Source organism: Aptenodytes forsteri, unplaced genomic scaffold, assembly GCF_000699145.1.
Source record: "Aptenodytes forsteri isolate BGI_AS27 unplaced genomic scaffold, ASM69914v1 Scaffold290, whole genome shotgun sequence".
NCBI lineage: Eukaryota > Metazoa > Chordata > Aves > Sphenisciformes > Spheniscidae > Aptenodytes > Aptenodytes forsteri.
In genome coordinates, this window is record NW_008795244.1 from 146431 (window position 1) to 164760 (window position 18330).

The 18330-nt window shown below is 41.4% G+C and overlaps 1 protein-coding gene across 2 annotated transcripts in view; it reads right to left on the bottom strand.

The window, feature by feature from the left end:
* Positions 1–35: 35 nt before the first annotated feature.
* Positions 36–18330, bottom strand: part of JAK1 (Janus kinase 1) — a 31866-nt gene continuing 13571 nt past the window's right edge. Inside the window, exons 7-24 of one of the 2 annotated variants that reach the window (XM_009278721.1) lie at positions 17879–18052; positions 16948–17105; positions 16105–16228; positions 14385–14574; positions 12266–12372; positions 10850–10996; positions 9947–10034; positions 9265–9392; positions 8739–8874; positions 8141–8292; positions 6850–7000; positions 6000–6094; positions 5628–5820; positions 4872–4996; positions 3932–4104; positions 3358–3475; positions 2881–2991; positions 36–1798 (exon numbers count right to left, since the gene is read on the bottom strand). In XM_009278721.1, the coding sequence (XP_009276996.1) occupies positions 1697–1798; positions 2881–2991; positions 3358–3475; positions 3932–4104; positions 4872–4996; positions 5628–5820; positions 6000–6094; positions 6850–7000; positions 8141–8292; positions 8739–8874; positions 9265–9392; positions 9947–10034; positions 10850–10996; positions 12266–12372; positions 14385–14574; positions 16105–16228; positions 16948–17105; positions 17879–18052 (2472 nt within the window). In that variant the 3' untranslated portion in view covers positions 36–1696. The remainder of the gene's footprint in view (positions 1799–2880; positions 2992–3357; positions 3476–3931; positions 4105–4871; positions 4997–5627; positions 5821–5999; positions 6095–6849; positions 7001–8140; positions 8293–8738; positions 8875–9264; positions 9393–9946; positions 10035–10849; positions 10997–12265; positions 12373–14384; positions 14575–16104; positions 16229–16947; positions 17106–17878; positions 18053–18330) is intronic. The other variant, XM_009278722.2, reaches the window with a different exon arrangement.

Sequence of the window (18330 nt, forward strand, 5' to 3'; positions counted from 1 at the left end):
TTCTGTTTAATTTATTATTAGAAGATACGCACATGGAAGAAAAACACACCTTTATTGAATTTGTTTATATAAAGAGTAACAAAGTGCTTACAGGTTTAAATCAAGTTCATAAGTGACATACAGAAAAAACAGGTAATACTGTAAAAATAAATCTGACCTTGTTGCAGCCCATAATTACAATTTTTAATATATATAGATATATATATTTAAAGACATCTTTCTGTTATTGCCAGAACTGAGTATCTCCTCAAAGCATTTTCAAAATCCAGGTGCGGTGGGAAAACATTATCACCCAAGTTCTAGGACATGGATCAGCAAAAGGTTTCCAGTTAAACCACTGGTTATTGAAGCCTGGCAGGTTTACAAAAAGAGTACAGTGCCCTCGCTTGATTTGCTTACAGTTTAAGTGCTAAATCTGGTCCTGGCAATAAAACATACGTGGTCCCAGTCTGGCCCCACAGGCTCTCCCTTTGGTTAACTGCATACTGCACACGCGCATGGTTCGAGTCTCCGAGTCAAATTAAATAAAGGCCAGCGCTGTTAAAGAATCATCATCTTGGGCCAAACGAACAGCTTTACAGAAGAACTGCTAAAATGAATTAACATGCTGGCCAAAGAAATCATTGACCAAAACGGATGAGCATGATGTGCACCCCTCAGACGGCACCGCAGGTAACAAAAAGACTGTTTTGTGTGTTCCAGGTGTTGTTCTCCTCTCCTAGGGACACTGCTCCGGTTGCTCAGTCCTCTCCTTTAGATAATTACTGCTTGTTAGGGGAGTGCTCCCCCAGATTCTGTACATGGAAACATTATCTTTTCTATCCCCAAAGCGTGTAATTAATTTCCTATGCGCATTTCACCGCACTGTAGTCCACTTGCAGTACAAGCTGAAAAGCACTGTGTTTGCCTGTGTAGTAGCTACATAAACAGTGGAAGCTTCAGTGGGTAGAAATGTGTAATGTGGGAGGGGAGGGCTGAGTTAGGAAAAGCAAATTTATTTATCCAGAAGCTGGGTTTCCTCAATGAAACGCGTAACTACACGTGCCGATCCATGCTTTTTTTTGTTTGTTTTTTCGAACATGACAGTCAAGCAGGTTTTTTTAAAAATATATGTAAGAGCTCAGAACTGCAGACTGGTTAAGACGAGCTGATTATTTTGTCTTCTCTGGGTTTTTATGCCAGAGTTGTTTTTTTGTTACTAAGATTTAAGTGCACATGAAGGGTATTTGTCAGCCAAACTTTTTTTTAAAACCTTCTCAAAACCCCATAAAGATTATTAAATTACTGTATCAAGTCCTCTTATGTCCACTAGTTTAGTTATTCAAGGAATAAGCGTGCACAGCAGAGTTGTTTTAAATGCTACAGACTGCACTGAGAACTGCAGCACTTTTTGACACGGCTCTTTCCGTTCGCATTCATGAGGGTAATTCAAATTGTGGTGAGACCATCATCACATAAAGGTAAAACTGCCTTGCAATAACAGCAGCAAAAGGAGTTGAAGCTATTGTTTCTGTCATACTTTTTAATTAATTTGATCCAACTGTTGACTAAAATTAAAAAGGAAAATTGTTGGAAAAAGAATCCTTTAAACACATCAGCACAGTCAGAGTACAAATTACAGCAGTTAAAAAAAATGAAAAGTCAGGCATTTGTATTTTGACACACATTTAAAGTACTGACAGTATAAAAAAAAAAATTACATTTTACTCATAATTGTTTCAAATCCTTGAATCAGATTGTGAAAGGTTGTCCGTTCATCATGCTTGAATATCCAGCACTTCCTCATCAGCTGGTCCACCTAACAACAAAAAAAGAATTTTTTAAAGGACGCGTGAAACATTTCATTTTTTTTTCCAGTAAATATAATGGAGCAGATTCTCACTACTATGAAATGAAGAACACTGACAGAAACGTGCCTCAGATTTTGATCAGAATTAGGAAGTACCTGTTACCAGTGGGGTTTTTTTTGTTTAAATAGAGGTATGTGTTTGTCTGACAGTGCAAACAGTTGACGCAGTGGTAGTGTAGACAGCTTAAAACAATGCGACAGCTTCGTCACAGTTTCAGGAGTGCGTGTTTTATCAAAATGGCTACTGTGTACCTCTCAGCAATTACTACAGTGGTTTAACAGCGGCAAGTACCTGTTGGCTAGGGGCCAGTGACCCACAGCCTGCTTCACCTCTGAACGCCACACTGGTTCAGGCACCAGGAGCCTGACAGAGAGTGGGACAGGCAGCTCCTTCTTGGCTCCGCTCTGACCTTCCGATGCAGAGTCGTCCGGCTCCGCAGTGCTGGGCTCAGGTCCCACACGTGCCACTCACCTCCCCATCTTTGCAAGTCACAGCAGCAGCTGCCTGCCCTGCGCTGAGCCACACATGCAGACAGAAATACCCTGCCCCTCGCCTTCCTTACAGCCTTCTCTGGGCTCGCGGCTCTGGCGGAGGCTGTGGGTCTACAGCCCAACCCCAGGGCAGAGTTTGGCTGTCTCCCAGCTCCTCCAAGGGCAGGAGAAGGCAGGCTGTGCGTCGGGGTCTGCTAACCGAGACCCTGCTGAGGTGCTTCTCAATCTGGGTTGCTGCACACCCAGGAACTCCGTATTTCAAAGATCAGAAGGATTCTTAATGAATTTTACAGGGATCCAGATATTAAAGCAAAGTTCTTAACCCCTCTGAAGGTATGTCGCAAACTTGGGAATGTCAATGTCAAAACCAATTTTAAAATAACGCTTCAAAAACTTGGAAATGCCTTTTTAATAGCATTCCTGAAGCATTTCCTACCAAGATTAGCCAGGCCTGTTCAACCATGAATGTGTGGTGCTGTTGCTGCTAATTTAGTGTCAAAGGAAGGACACCATTATCAAAGCCTAGGTGCATCCATTACCTCCTCTGGGCAGCTGGGTGGACGTGGCAAACGCTTTTCTTCTTGCAAGACACGCACCAGCCGTGCTACCGTCATCTGTCCCTGCGTGGGGCCGATCATTTTCAAGAACTCCTGTGAAAAGAGCAGGAGTCAGCCGCCCATCCTCTTACCCTGCACAAATCCAGGCCGTTTCAATTTGACATTAAGATGACATTTGAATCTCAAAATGAAAACGAACCGTCGATGCTTATCATACAGATACCGTGCACCATATACTCACATTAGAAAACAGACAGTAACATTTATAAATATAGTTTCCTCCCCAGGACATGCAGTCACCACAGCTTACCTCTGTGCAGGGTCTTTAGTGAAAGACAACCACGAGGGTTGTTCTCATAAGATAAAGAGATTCATTCCAGTTCTTGTTTCCAAAAACAATTAAAAAAAAAAAATCTGATTTAAGCAGCGTGAGCAGCAATTTCTTTCACAACCACTTACTGCCATGGGACTGGACTCCGAATCACAGTACGTAAGCAGTTCATACAGTGTCACCCCAAACGACCAGACATCCGAGGCAATATAGAATTTACTCTGAAGCAAGCATTCTGGAGCATACCTGTGGACAGGACATGACAGCGTTAAACTTTATTCAGAGCTGCACAGATCTACTCATACATGCATAACCCATATGCATTTAAATTAAGCGAACTAAAGAGGCACGTTCTGCATTTGTAGAGTCCTTGTACATAAATTGAGGTGCCCACAGGGCTTGGGATGCCACAGAAATAGTAGGTAAGGTCCAACGGTTGCACAGCAAGTCACTGTGAAACTAAAGGAGACCAAAGACAAAAACAACATCTTGGGAAAATGGATCATTAAGTGCAGGAAGAAACAAAGAGCACAATAAGTATAGTCTACCAGGTGCCTCTTCCTTGCTCTGATGTTGTATCTTTATTTAGGCCTCTTATCAAAACAGGAAAAATCTTCAGGATGCCTAAAAGCCTAAGTCTACAGGAGCAGACAGGTTATTCCGCTGCACAGTCTGGTTAAAGAAAGTTAGAAGTTTTGCTACCAAAAAACAGGGCTGTCGAGGTCGTCTTTGACAGTGTAGTACTCCTTATCGGTCTCAATTGCTTTGGTGAGACCAAAGTCTCCAATCTTCACTCTGTTCTCACTTTCAACAAGGACGTTTCTTGCTGCTAAGTCACGGTGCACGTACTGACGGGAGCCCAAATAGTCCATTCCCTAAGAGAGAAGAAAGCCTTTTATGCTAGTTTCTCCAATACTTTAATCACTGTTTTTCTCCAACTTCCCCTTCAAATGCTCCCTTGCTCATGCAGTAATACTCTATCCAGGTTTCCTGTGACAGGTTGTCTGTCTGTTGGCATTTTCCAGGGTCCTTTTCTGACACCACCCCCACCTTAAACTCAGCCTTTGGGTTCCTCATCTGTTGAGACTGCTCTTCATGCTTTTTAATTTTCAGCTGAGCAGCCATCATCTTCAGACCCTTCTCTCAGCAGCAACTGTTCCTTTGTGTGCTGCTAAAGCTGATAGCCTGTCTCTACGCTTCTTAATAACTGCCCGGTCCACCATAATCACGAAACCACAGTCTCTTGCAGACAGCACATTGCTTCACATGGCCTGACTGCACTCTGTACTCACATCTCTTCCTCGCTTTAGACTTGCATGTGGCCCCTTCCCCCTGTTGCCAACACACCCTTTCTAAATGCTGTCCTCCCTCCTAATACTCCAAATTCTGCAGTAGGAACAACTTCTTCTCATAGTAAACTTTCATGCAAGGGAACCTGGTAATTATTCCCTTGCTAATCTTTGTGCCAGTAGTACCTGAAGCACGGGACAGACTGCTTTAGGATTCAGGTCCTTGGGGACAAAGCAAGGAGAATGGTTTTGTTCATAAAGCAAGCCTCTCCTCCTCCCCACCCCCCCTCTTAAATTAAATATTAAACTAATGAAACAGAAGAGTTGCAGGAAGGCTCTGGTGCCAGGCTCACCTTGCAGATCTGAACCGCGTATCTGAGAAGTTGTTTGAGATTGATTTTGTTCTTGTTCCGGGGAAGATACTCCTTTAGGCTCCCAGAAGGAAGAAATTCCATGATGAGTTTAATCCCACTTCCTCCTAAAAACAGAGCGTGTGTTTAATTTGCAGACATGTGACCCTTCTCATGCCATTACCACCAGTAACTTGTACAAGCCCACAGCACTGGTAGCATTTGTAACGATACCGCATGACCCTGGCCAGACTATGGGCTAACTCCCATTGCCAGTCACTGTACCAATCCAGAGGAGAATCTATTCCAGGCAGGACAGTTACTGAACTTAAAGTTCTTAAGAAGTTTTTAATATTGGCTTAAAACAATCACTACTGCAAATGCAAAAATATAAGACAATAGGGCTCTTTTCTATTAATAACGTATGCTTCTAATAATGACCTCTGGATTTATGGGGTTATGACCCGGCTGCAATTGGTCAGCTCGCTTCTGGAACACAGACACCACCAGCCTGCCCAGGTGCTCATTTTTTTAATGGATTTGGTGAGAACATCAACCATGTGGCTCACATCCAGGTTAGCCAAGCACAAAAATGGGCAGGAGGAGGCCTTCAGAGATAAATTGCTGCTTTTTCTGTGAACAGAGAGATCTAAACCCCTAAGATTGAACTAAGACTCTTGCTTTTTAAAATGCTTCATTTTAAAACGAAAACCCTTATACTTTTAGTGTATACTTTTAATATTCTACATGAAGATTTACCATCTTCTGTGCAAATTCCCTTATATTTGACAATGTTCTCATGATAAAGATTCCTCAAGATTTCTATTTCCTTCTTGAGATCAGCGATGTGATTCCCTCCACTCTCTGGCTTTAGAGATTTAACTGCCACTTGCTCCCCTGTATTGTCGCCTTCTGGGTCGTATCTGCAGAGTTCAACCTTGCCAAAGTGGCCCTAATCGTAAAAGAAAACATAGCGTTATTTAACACAACACTCACTAACCATAGTGTCACTGATGCACTATTTTAGGCATTTATGATTCACACCTTCCTGTTGTGACACAGAAAGCATACACAGACAGCTGTATACACACACACACACTTATCTGTGTGCTGTACCTGACATTCTCTTACCTCTCCCAAATCACGGATTCTTTTCAAGAACCGTTTTTCAAAGAGCGTGGGATCGACCTCTGTAAAGGGCTTCTTCTCCGAGACGATATCAGGATCTGGGAGTGGAAAAAAAGTCCCAGGTCAGACAGATGCCCACAAGGACATCTTGGTCTTGACACTTCAAGGCATCCTTGCTCGCTTCCAGTCTGCCACTGTTAGTGTGTTTCTATCCCTATTGTCACAACTTTTCTTATTTAAACCCTGCCTACTTCTTGACAGGGAATTCCTTCCATTAGTATATGCCAGTCTATCACTTGCTGACCTTCCTCACTTTGTGGGTTGCTCACTGGGTCTTCTTCCAGATTCCGATTCAATTTTCTCTTGACATACTTCCCACCCCGTAGTAGTTATTCAGCTTCTATGATTATTTATACTAGGTACGAGACATCAAGTTTTGCCCTTAATTGATCGTCTGTTAGTTGTTCTGTAGTAACTTCAACATAAGATGAACCAGGAACCAGAGTTATCTGTGTTAATGCTCTGATTCGGTCAGGAGAGTCATGCGGAAATCTCACGGAGCTCAAAGATTGTCTTGAAACTAACTTAAGCTGTTGTATAAAATATGGGCCATCGAATGAAACGGCAGTAACACCAACACAACTTACGCCCCACATTCAGGATGAATTAAACACTTGCATCCTATTTGCATGCATCTATAGAAAAGGCTATTTCCATCGTTGTAGGGATGTGACACGCTCCTGCTGATACAAGCGTACACATGCAAGAATGCTGCCGTAAGGTGCCCAACTTAGCCAAATAAACCAGCCTTCCTTATCCGTCCCTCCAGCTGATCAGCAAAACCAGGCCTTACTTTGTTCCTCCAGTTTGTTGATGTCTCTCATGATTGCTCTGAAGAAGGGTCTCTGATGGGGGTCATAGTTCATGCACTGTTTCATCAGGTCAGCTAGTTCCTTGCACGATGGTGTTGCCAACACAAAATGCCCCTCATAGAACCTCTCCTTCTGCAAGGTGCAAATGGAAATTCCTGTGTGAATTTTAGCTTTTAACTTAATAAACCCATGTTCTACATCAGAAGATGTGACCATTAGATCCTTAACTCATTGTGAACTTTTACTTAACTTTGCCAAGGAAATCCTCCTTTTCAGCAGTAATTCTAAACCATCTCCTACCAGTAGAGAATTATTATTGTGCTGAATCTGGTGTAGTTTGGAGCAACCGCTTAAAACACAAGAAGTTTTTAAAATGTGCTGAAGATTTCACCTTTCAGAAGTTATTTTTCTGCCAGGTTTGCCATGTTATTTATGCACCGGGACAAACGGCCGAGTGGAAATGCTTGCCAAGGAAACAATGCAACACTGGCTGTTCTTCACAACCCCTGAGCAGGTACCAGCTTCGGGGCAGATGGGATGAGGGTGGGCTTGTGCATTTTCTAAGCTCTGCAGAACTACCCCGGCTGTCTGCCACATGCAGGAAGCAGACTGTAGCCAGGGCAGCAAGTTCCTTTCAGCTACCTCCTGTTAAAACAACTTGGGCAGTGACTCAAGTGCTCAGTCATTTCCTTCAGACGAGCAGCAGCTGCCTTGCCCCATCGCCTTCCCAACACAGCAAAACTTCAAGAGAGAAAAAGCACATTTGGAACATATGGTGAGGGACTCCGGCAGTGATGAATAGAAATTGCCAGCAGTAAGGCAGAACAAGATTTATTTAATTTTTTTTTACATTTCAGAGTGAACACTAATGGTGTCCCACAGGAGACTAGTTCTGAACCAATGTCCAAAAGAAACAAGCGAGAACAGAAGAACCTAGCTGCTTTTAAGTAGAACCTCAGTCAGTTTATAACTGGACACAAGGGTTAGAAAAGGACAGGTGTGAGAGCATCAGAAATTCTGTTTAATTGTTACTATGCCAAGTTTTGAAAATCCCCAGCAAGGTCAGGTTGAAGCAATAATTAGCAATTTTTGTAGTAAGGACAAGAATTGCCACTGCAACCTGTGGCAATTTAGATGGATCAGCCCCTTATCAAGTCCAGCTGAGCTGGTTTTCATGTAAGTTGAAAGCAACTCAAATTGGGTATGGGAACTGAAGTGCCAAAGAGGATCTATCTGAGATGTCAAGGTAAAGTTTATGTAACATAGTTTTACCTCTGCTAATGTCTTGTCTTTCAGTGGTATTTCTCCATTATAGCATATTTCCCACAGTGTTGTACCAAAACTCCACTTATCTGCTGCAACGCTTAAATTTTTGGAGTCTTCAACACATTCAGGTGCAATCCAGGGGATTCGCTCAACGCATTCTTAGATAAAACACAGAATCAAAGCATTTTGGAGTTAATATCAAAGGACTAAAAACCCAACCTGCTAACTTAATTATTCTTGTCTAACAGCTGCTTAACTAAAATAAACTAAAGCTTCAGTATTTGTCCAGTTTCAGGGAAATCTTGATTCTCAAATCCCTGTTCTCAGAAGGATGTTTCTGTGGCTTTTACAAGCTCGTGCTTTGAGCCATCCAGAAACTGAGATTCCTTCTATACTACCTCGCTAGACTTAACACGACTTTTTAAGAGAAATGAATACAACAGGCACGCACTGTCAGCAACAATCCTTCACTTCCATGTAGTTTTCCGATTCATGGAAGCTGCTTACTTCTATTCTAGAGCCAGTTCTAGCTGGTATAAATGACACTTTTTCCTTCCCCCTTGCCCACCACACTGAAGAGAGAAATCTGATTCCTGTACCATACCTTGTCTGGACAGCACAGTTATTGGTATTCCTGGGTCGCTCAGCTTTATGAAAGGACCACATTCAGTGTCAATTCCCTCTCTTGCCAGTAGGATGTTTTTAGTACACACGTTTCCATGTACCAAATCCTTATCCTCCTACAGTAAGGGAGGAAAAGAATATAGCAAGTCCCGTGAGCTAGCAATGCTCTGCAAGTGCTCTAGCATACCTATAGCATAGGGGATCACTGTAAAATACTCCAAGCTGAAATCCAAAAATACAGCTTGGAAGGAATCATCCTAGAGAAAACCAGGGAAAGCAGGAGCAGGGAAACATACTGTTCACGCTTAAGCACTTGTATTTGTAGAGCCAATGCATTTTGGAAAAAAGACCAACATTATATTCCTTTTTCACAAAAAGCATGATTGCTCATTGCACAGTCCCACTACCTGAGAAAGGAAATTCATTAGCTACTAATGCACAGGAAACCTCTGCAGCATTAGATTGCAGCAGTTACAGCCAATGCTTTTGTCAAGATGTCTTCTTACCAAGTAGCTTAGTGCACTTGCAAGTTGCTTGGCAACTTTGAATTTCCAAGGAGTTGTCAGAACTTCACTCTTCCGATGCATGAACAGATCCAGAGGCCCAAATTCAACAAACTCTTCAACCATGATATCTAGAAAGTCAGGTCCATAAAGTCAGTATTGCAATAACCAGTGTCTGGAGTAATCTAATAAGCCTGTTACCACCTTTCCCCCCGCCAGGCAAGCTGGTTATAATATGTCTTTGCATCACCTTCCTCAAAGTTTATTTCAGTGCTCAGAGTCCAAATTAAAAGGCTGAGAAGAGTGGCTTTATGTAGTAAATGAAATTTTTTTTTCAGGTTTATTGTTCAAAGACCACAGGGCCGAGCCTTCCTTGGGAAATAACTTCTGCCAGAAGGCTGGTTTGTATCGAGACTACCGCTATCGCTCTGGCATTCCAACCTCAAGGAATCATCCTGTTAGACATTTATTCAAAGACAGCATTGGAAGAGGAAGCTTGTTAGTAGAAAGGACTTTGCAGCTGCCTTGCTGTTCCAATTCCACTTCCATCTGCACTGAAAAGTCAAGAGACAGCAGCTGCTAACCCTATTTCCCCCCATGCTAGCACTGAACTGAATGGCTGCCCTGTCCCTAACCAAGCCTGCTGCTTAAGCATGCTGCCTGGAGAGATGTTCGCTGAACTCACTTTCTACATCACGGACGCAGACTCCATGGAGGAGGACAATGTGCTTGTGAGACACCTGCCTCATCATGCTTGCTGTTTCAAAGAATGCCTGTTAGAAAGTGAAAGAGGTTAGCCAATAAACTGCTGGTCATTGTGGCAGTCATCCAAGTGTTTTAACAAATACAGAGCATCAATAACAAAAACATTTGCAAAAGATTACTGTGTTTTCCAGTAACATAAAGGGTCAACAATGGTAGGGTTGTGCCATCCCACTGTCGTAATGGGGCAGTGGACTGCTGTCAGAGATGTGGTGTTGTTCACTAGGTCGTGTAAGCAACCAGTGCTCTTCCCTGCACTCTTGCAGACATGCATATACTAGGTCCTAGCACCCCCTGTGTGACGCGTTAGCCTCTCTTACTAGACGATTAAGCAAAATGCAGATCAAGCAACTTGCCTGTGGCCATGTCGATGACAGAACTGGTGACAGACTCACAGCCCAACGCACAAGGCGGGGGTAATTTCTGGTAGGCAGCAGTACCCTCACTGAACTCCATGGCTCTCAACCGACACAGCTGCAAGACCATGGGTATGGGTACGAAGGTGCGTTTCATACCACAGAAAGGTCTGGGTCCGTTTTCCTTGTGTTTATGGTCTGCGTGCATGCAGGCTGGAAGTGAGCACTGGCACGGTCCAGCCAGACCCGATGCTGCTGCCTGTCTAATGAGATCAGCTTACTGAGTATCTCAAAAGTGCTGGTCAATGATGGATTTGACTGCCTAAAATGGTGAGTTATACCTTCAGCATTTTCCCATTTCCCTACTGTATACGCAACCCCTTTTTTTAAAAGCTTTTCATAATTAACCATGTCCAGTATTGTGAGACCCAGTGTTTGTACTACAACAGACAAAAAGGAAAAAAACTTGCCAAAGAAATGTCTCTGTGGCTGGGGTCCAAGACTTTGAGGAGGACTTTAATCTCTTTTTCATTTTGATATCCTTCATTCTCATCATCTTTGTAGTTGAGAATCCCTGAGTAAATCTGTGTTCTCGTCCCTCTTCCAAGATGTTCGCCCTAAGACATAACACACCATACATTTTTCAAACCAGGACATGAAGCAAACAAATGTAGATTTACAGAAATACTTGAATCTGCACTCTATTCTGCCTCTTCAAGTAGAGGGTGGACTTAGCCCTCCACTTGATCTAGATACATATAGACTTAAAATTATTACAGCGAGAAACCAATGACAGCGTGTTATTCTTTGCTTTAGTAGTCTCTCTGAGCATACTCACCACTGTAAACTCATTTGATATTAAAGGGCTATTACATCTCCATTAAATCACACCAGATCTGTTTGATGTTAATGTTATTAGACTAAACACCAACTGAATAAATAGTAACTGGCCTCTTATTTACAATAAGCTGCTATTGAGGCAATCTTTAATGTGTTTCCAAAAGTTAGAGGAAGTAATATTTCAGTGGAACACTTTGTTTGGGAAAGCAATTTCCTCCTAAATAACAGAGGATTCCGCCTTGCCTTGAGATATTTTTGCAGGAAGTCGGCATGCTGACCGTAAATATACCAATCAAAAAACAATTAACATAATCTATATCTGTCCTCCCCGGTCAGTGATGCAATTAAAAAAAAACAAAAACAAAACCAAACACTTTTTATTTAACTGAAGAAGCTAACTGCATGATTTAAGAGCTCAGGTCTTTTAGAAACTTTAAATATGATTTGTGCATTCAAGCCACTGTGTGTTTTTTGAAGTTTATTCAGGTCACCTGCATCACTAACTGCAAACAAGTGTCAGAAAATTTGGGAACATAGGTGCTAAAGCAGTTTGGAACACAAAATTTTGAATGCTAAGACTCTTCAGAGCTTTTGAATATTTCACCCTTTTTTTTTTTTTTTTACTGTAGGATATTATCTTAAACCTCAAGTTGCCTGTTTCTCCGGAATGTCAGGCTTTAAAAGATACAGCCACTTCTAGCAACAAACCAACTAGGAAAAGCAGCTCTTAGGACTTTAATGATTTGTTAAGAATGACCTTAGAAGCACCTCTTTCCATAGACACTAGAAAATTGCTCAAATATCAATTTGATTTCTAGTGAAAGGCATTACTTCCAAGCTTCTCTTCTTTTTCCACAAGGACATATAAACATTTAGATTCTGCAATAAGAGGCTTTAATACAAAGATTCAAATGAAGTTTTGCTGAGGAGAAATGGGAGTGGAAGAACCAGCCAGAATGAGGTGATTTTATACTACTTAACCGGGTATGGTGGGCTGTCACACTTCTTTGATTATAAGAGAGAAATACAGTTCAGCAGCTACCGACCTGCATGATTTCTTCCTTGAGGATTCGATGGAAACTCAGCTGCCCTAGGTGATAAACGGGCTGCCATTCCTGCGCCTTCTTGGTTGCAACTAGCAAGTTGGAGATTTCTGGAGGGCAGGGAGAAAAAAATAGTCTTTAAGACTTTTTAAAGACAACTGCATTCACCCTTCTCAGTCAGTAACATTATTGTATATGCTCACTGCAAAGTAAATCCCCAAATGAACAAGGAGGAGGGAGAAAAGAAGAAACTTTGACCTAACTTCTGCTCAACTAATTTCTACTCTGTCATTCAACAGAGAATTCACTAAAGGAGAGCTACATATTTCATATTATATATACAATCTTAATATTAGCCATATTGGGGCTGATATTAAGAAACTGATACTGTTTACTGCACAGAGAAATACCCGGGACTGAAAGAGGCAATACCTCTGCTGTCCATTAAGTAAAATAACACACACTCCCTCCTGCCAACAGGTACATCTCCTTTCCAGTGTGCAGATGGGTAAGGGGTAGCTGGAGTCTCATTTCCTCTCTTTACCTCCTTGAAAATGTCTTGCTCTCTGGGAAACACTAGCAGTCTGTTTCCAGAGCACTAGAATTAAATTGGGGAATGGGAAATGAACAGAAGGAAAAGACTCAAAAGCCCGGTGCTTCCTCCCCAGTGCTTCTGGTCAGGGAGAGGCATGGTTGGATCCAAAAGTCTTGCGCGTGAATTTTGTCTTCCTGTGTTTGAGAGCAGGCGTTATTTATTACAATACGATGGTTTTAGATGCCTGTGTGCATGCGGCCTTCCCATTACTGGGAGCAGAACATGTGCGTCAGGGCTAAACCATGATCTAGCACTCTGAAAACAATCAGTAATGAATCATACACTGGAAAAACGGCTTTATTTCTGCATCCCCTGAACTTCTTCGTGAATAACCAATTAAATAGACAGATTCAAAAAAAAGAAAAAAAAAAAGAAGGAAAAAAAACAGGGAAGAGACAGAACAGGGAACAGCACAGATAATGCACTGGATCCCACTGTAACCAATGCCAACGAAAAGCTGAAGTGGGCAGTCAACTCCTTGACCTGTTTTATTTTATTCCAAATAAAGCTGTCAAATGTAATAAAAATGTCAAAATGTTTAATCTCTCCATGCTCCAGACAATTACCAATGTTCTTCAAATCGCTGATAAGCTCAATGTCTATTTACAGAGTACTCTCCTCTAAAACTGTCAGAACAAGCAGGTAATTAATATAGCTCAGTTATTCCCCTTATTCTAACAGGAAACCATTATCTGATCAACACAATCATGCCACTGTGTTTCCTCTTTCATACAAAATTCAGCTGCAAGACACTTGTAGTTTATAGCAAACAATTTTAGTAAGTGTTGGCATTAACAGTTTAACAAATACATGATTGTCCCAGCCCTCTAAAATCTGACCTCACAGATGGGTCTACAGCAAGGCTGTTCTGCTTGCTAACAGTTGCGGACCAAGCCTTCCCTGCTGCTTCATGAAGATCAATAAACAACAGCTCATGAAAGCAAACAAGCTTCAGACCAGAGGTTGCCACACAACCACTGCAGGTTGCAACTCTCCTTTGCTAGAGGAACGCAAATGATGCATGGTGGCACTGCCTGGCATGGCATACGTGACTTGGTGGAGCAAGGAAGAACCTTATATGGTCCCCGCTTCACCACAGCACTGCAGCCCATGACTCTGACTCAGCTGTGATGTTTTCTATTTAAACAAATCTAGAGTTCCACCTCTGCCGTCGATACTGCAGGGCCAGCTGTTTAGGTGCAAAAAGGGAAACCAGAACTTCTCACTGTCATTTGAAAAGTTCACACAAACAAGGCTCATGAGAAGCACCAGCCCCTGAGCATCCCTGTGCTGAGCCTGTAACATTAACAGGAAACCCTAAAACCTTGTTCACAGTGCTTGCTTTTGCTTTTTGACAGGACTCCTCCCACACGGAGAAGGAAGAACCTTTATATGTAATTGTTTAAGTGACAAAAGAGCTTCACACAAGAATACAGAAAAACCAGAGACACTAAGAATGCTTCCTATTTCTGGAGTTTGTTTTCTTTCGACCACAAAGTTCATTGCTTCTCTTAAAGGACAGACTACCTCTTGGTTTTGGCTGGCAGCACCTCTTCAGTGTAAAGCTTATGTTGTCTGTTCGAAGTATTTGTCCTTTCAGGTGATCCATCAGCTCTTTTAAGGATGAGAAAGACTTGTTTGAACCATGTAGAAAGTACCCGCCTTTCTTCACCTCAATCTGGAAGTTCTTGTACTGGACTGAATTATTTATCATCTGCTATTAGGAGGGAGAGGGGAAAAAAAGAAAGCAAAATACGAATCATTAAAGTGAAAGCATGTTTGTAAAGCCATAAAAGCTCCCCAAAAGCCTTTGAAATCACATGTAGGACCAGATAATCACTTGCCCCTAAGCTAGGGTCCTCTAATCAAACTCCAACGAAGTAAGAAAAAGGCCCTAGAATTCTGATAACCTTCAATCCCAGGAAGGCTCATAATAACAGAGTGGAAGAGCAACATAAAGATGCATCATCTAACGAGTCCAATTACGGTTTTGCAGAGCCTGAGAGTATGCAGAAGCCCTGACTCTTCAGAAGGAATTTTCTCTTCACTTGGTCAAGAATTGCAGAATCTGTACCATGGTTTCAAGATCTCAACTTAAAAATAGCAAAACTCCCTTTCACAACCCAGATTGTTCAACAAGTGAAACAAGATTTCAGCCTGTTGTACAAACCTCCCAGTTTCATTCAGAGGTATTGGGGAAGAATGACTGAACTTTTGTACTTATCTGTCTTAAGCCCACACCCTTTCAAGTTCTACCCGCTACTCCTGCTTCCTCACTTCTACCATACTGCAGCTTTATGTCACCCTTCTCTTTCCTCTCTAAGCTTCGCAATGAGGTTGAATGATTTCCAAGACAAAATTAATTTCTTGTTTCAATGCCTCAGTTGCCCAGTCTATTAGAAGACAGTGTTGATCATATAGTTTTTTGCAAATGTCTACAGAAGATGAACCAAATATCAATGCTAAGAGATGACGATTATTTCCAAGAGGGTTTTTTTTTCATCATTTCGTTCTTTCCTGTTACAAATGTCCCTTCTTGACCTCATCATTGATTCTATCAAGGTTTTTTTCTAAGAGAAGGAAAACAATTTCTATGCTTTTACGCTATTACTATTCTTGTGTGAACACTTTAAATATCTTCCCAAAACTAGCAAGTCAGCTGCAGACTTCCAACTGAGGTCAGTAAAATTCAAACTTCTGTGCAGTTGCTGCACTCTTCTTTTCTACTTCTAACTAGTTTTTTCACCTATCCCCCCTCATGAACTTTTACTTATCACTCATCTTCCACAAAATAAGTTTCACCAGCTAACTGTGTATATGTCCCCTTCTATGGTGCTCTACACGTAAAGGCAACTGTCCTCATGCGCTATTTTTTTACAGTGTGTCAGCAGAAATACATTCATATAATTAAATCCATGTTCAAGAAACATTAGGTAAGTTGCAGAGAGAAATTCTGTATGTCATTCTCACACCATATGAGTTTAAAAAGCTTAATTTCAATAACATTCATGCAGAGTTTTATGACTATGAATGGAAAGGTTCTGGATATAATGAATCATATTGGTAGATATAGCATATTTGTAGAGATAGCACAGGAGTCCAGGGAAAATGAAGCTATGAGTACAAGTATCTACTGTCTGCTGCATCAGCTATCAAACAAAGATAAGAGTGTCAGCGTGGATTACAGGGAGCTGCTAGTCTTTAGCTCATTATCAGATTACTCCTGGGAATGCCACACCTGACGTACCTCTGAGCCTTCAAAACAAGTCACTGTCATGAGAATGTGGTTAAAGTTCGTGCAGCTCCATCTCAACACGTACATTCCTGCTTCGTTCCCTTCCTGTCGCAGTTTGTTGATGGCGTATTCCGTGCTGAAATAGTCAATGTACAAGTGAGGAAAACCAACACATGAGCAGTTGCATCCAAAATCCATTATTAGTAAATACACAGGAGTAATTCTATGTTTGGAACAAAAATGTATAACAGCAACTTAAAAATATTTATATTTTTATTAAAACATGTTTTAATTGTGTGCATTACACACACTCACATTTAGCTGCAAAACAGCAAGGGAAGAAAGTTTTATTAAGCTCTTAGCATGCTTAATGGGGAAATTCCACATCCAACACAGTGTGCACGTAAGCTCTCAGTGTCCTATATACTGCATCTTCAAACACAAAAGGAAAAGCCAAAAAGGTGGGCAGAAGGGAAAATAATTGCTTTAGCTATTTAAAAAAAACCAAAGGCTTTGTGCCTCCATCCAAGGACTCCCAGGATCAGTGTAGATACAGTTCAACTTTGTTTACCTAAAAAATTCCCATCTGTTCAGCTGATCTTTATAGCTATTAGCGAAGTAAGCCTCAAAATACTCCTATAGTGAGGAAACACTGGTTTTATAGATGAGTAAGTTGACATGGAGAGAAACAGTGATATTTTTTCCACATAATCATTAGAAAAAATAAGTTGTTCTACAACCTTTTGTTAACTAACAACCTTCCAAATGTCAGATTTCCTCAGTGGATTCAATATGCAGCAGTACTAGAGGACTAATTATTCAAGTGGAAAAATTAAAATCAAACATTTTACTAACCAAATGGGCCCATGGCATCCATTTTTTATGTTGTGCTCAATCAGTGGAGGAGCCACATCTGTGCAGAGGTAATGGTGGGCATCTGCTGTAAGTCTGAAGTACCCGTCTATCAACGATGCAAAGGACAAGGCCTCATCATGTGAGGACAGTTTTAATTCCTACAACAAAAAGATACTTTAGTCAAGGATTCTTACAGTTCTGTTAAAACATTTCAGGAATGTTTTAATATCCAGCAATTTTTGCATAAAGTGGCTAAAAAATTGCCCAGAAACTTATGACAGAAAACCATACATATTTAGGGAGCCAACACTGACCACTCTCCGTCCTCCCCACTCATTACTGGCTAGAAACTTCCATTCTCCAGCGTGACTTATATTCTGCTGTAATCCTATGTGAGATACGTAAAGCAAACTCTTGTGCCAGCCTTTGTGAAATGCCAGAAATTCAGGACTGGGGCAGTCATGCTGGATTTGAAGCCAAGGGCACTCTGGCAGCTCCTTTCCAAATTCTAACAGCTGGCAGCCCACAACAAGAACTGGGTATCTATACACCAACTCTGCCTCCCTCCCAGGTCCTCTCTGCATTTGTCTCCTCTCCCTCTGACATCCTTGCTAAGCTCCTCTTTCTTGACACTGCTTTTGGCTATTCAAGCTGTACAGAGGAAGGCCACGGGCTGAGAAGCCTATCATGGAGGCCACCAGGCACTGGTGGGATGCAGTAACAAGTGTAGAGAAACAACTGTGCTCACCGACTTGCTGCTCTTCTAACTAGCACTTCTGCACTTGTACAGTGTTGAGGACAGCATATTTAACTGTTATTTAAGAGTCCCGTTAGAAAATGCTCCTCAAGGAGGTTGTCACTTGTTGCCCAACAACACTGTGTCACTATAGCTTCCCATGGGAGGGAAACCTATCCAAGGTTTGGTTCTTACCATTCTTCTGTTATCCTGCTTGTAAATGCTAACTGTAGATTCCTTGATGACAATGTGGGTGATTTCAGGAAAATAGGAAAAATTGTTCCATAAGTCTCGAATTTTGTGTTTTTCTTCATCCTTTTTGTTTTTGCCATCAGATTTTTTCTTCTTCTCTTTCTCTGTCTGTGCAGACTGCAAATATATTTTGGATAAAAGTATACTAATAAAAACATTTTTTTTAGCACAGTATTTTTACTCTAAAACAAAAATTCATGACAAATTAATCTTCCACAGCTATTTAATTCTTGAATGCTTTTTGCACTGATTTATCAATTCATTTACACATTCAGTGTGTCTGTATTATTTCAAGGATATACTTCTACCAAGAATTGTCCATGAGACAGTTTTCATGAGGATGAAAGCAAGCAGTCATGAGCTAGGTGACTTACTCTCTCTTGGTATGCTAGGAA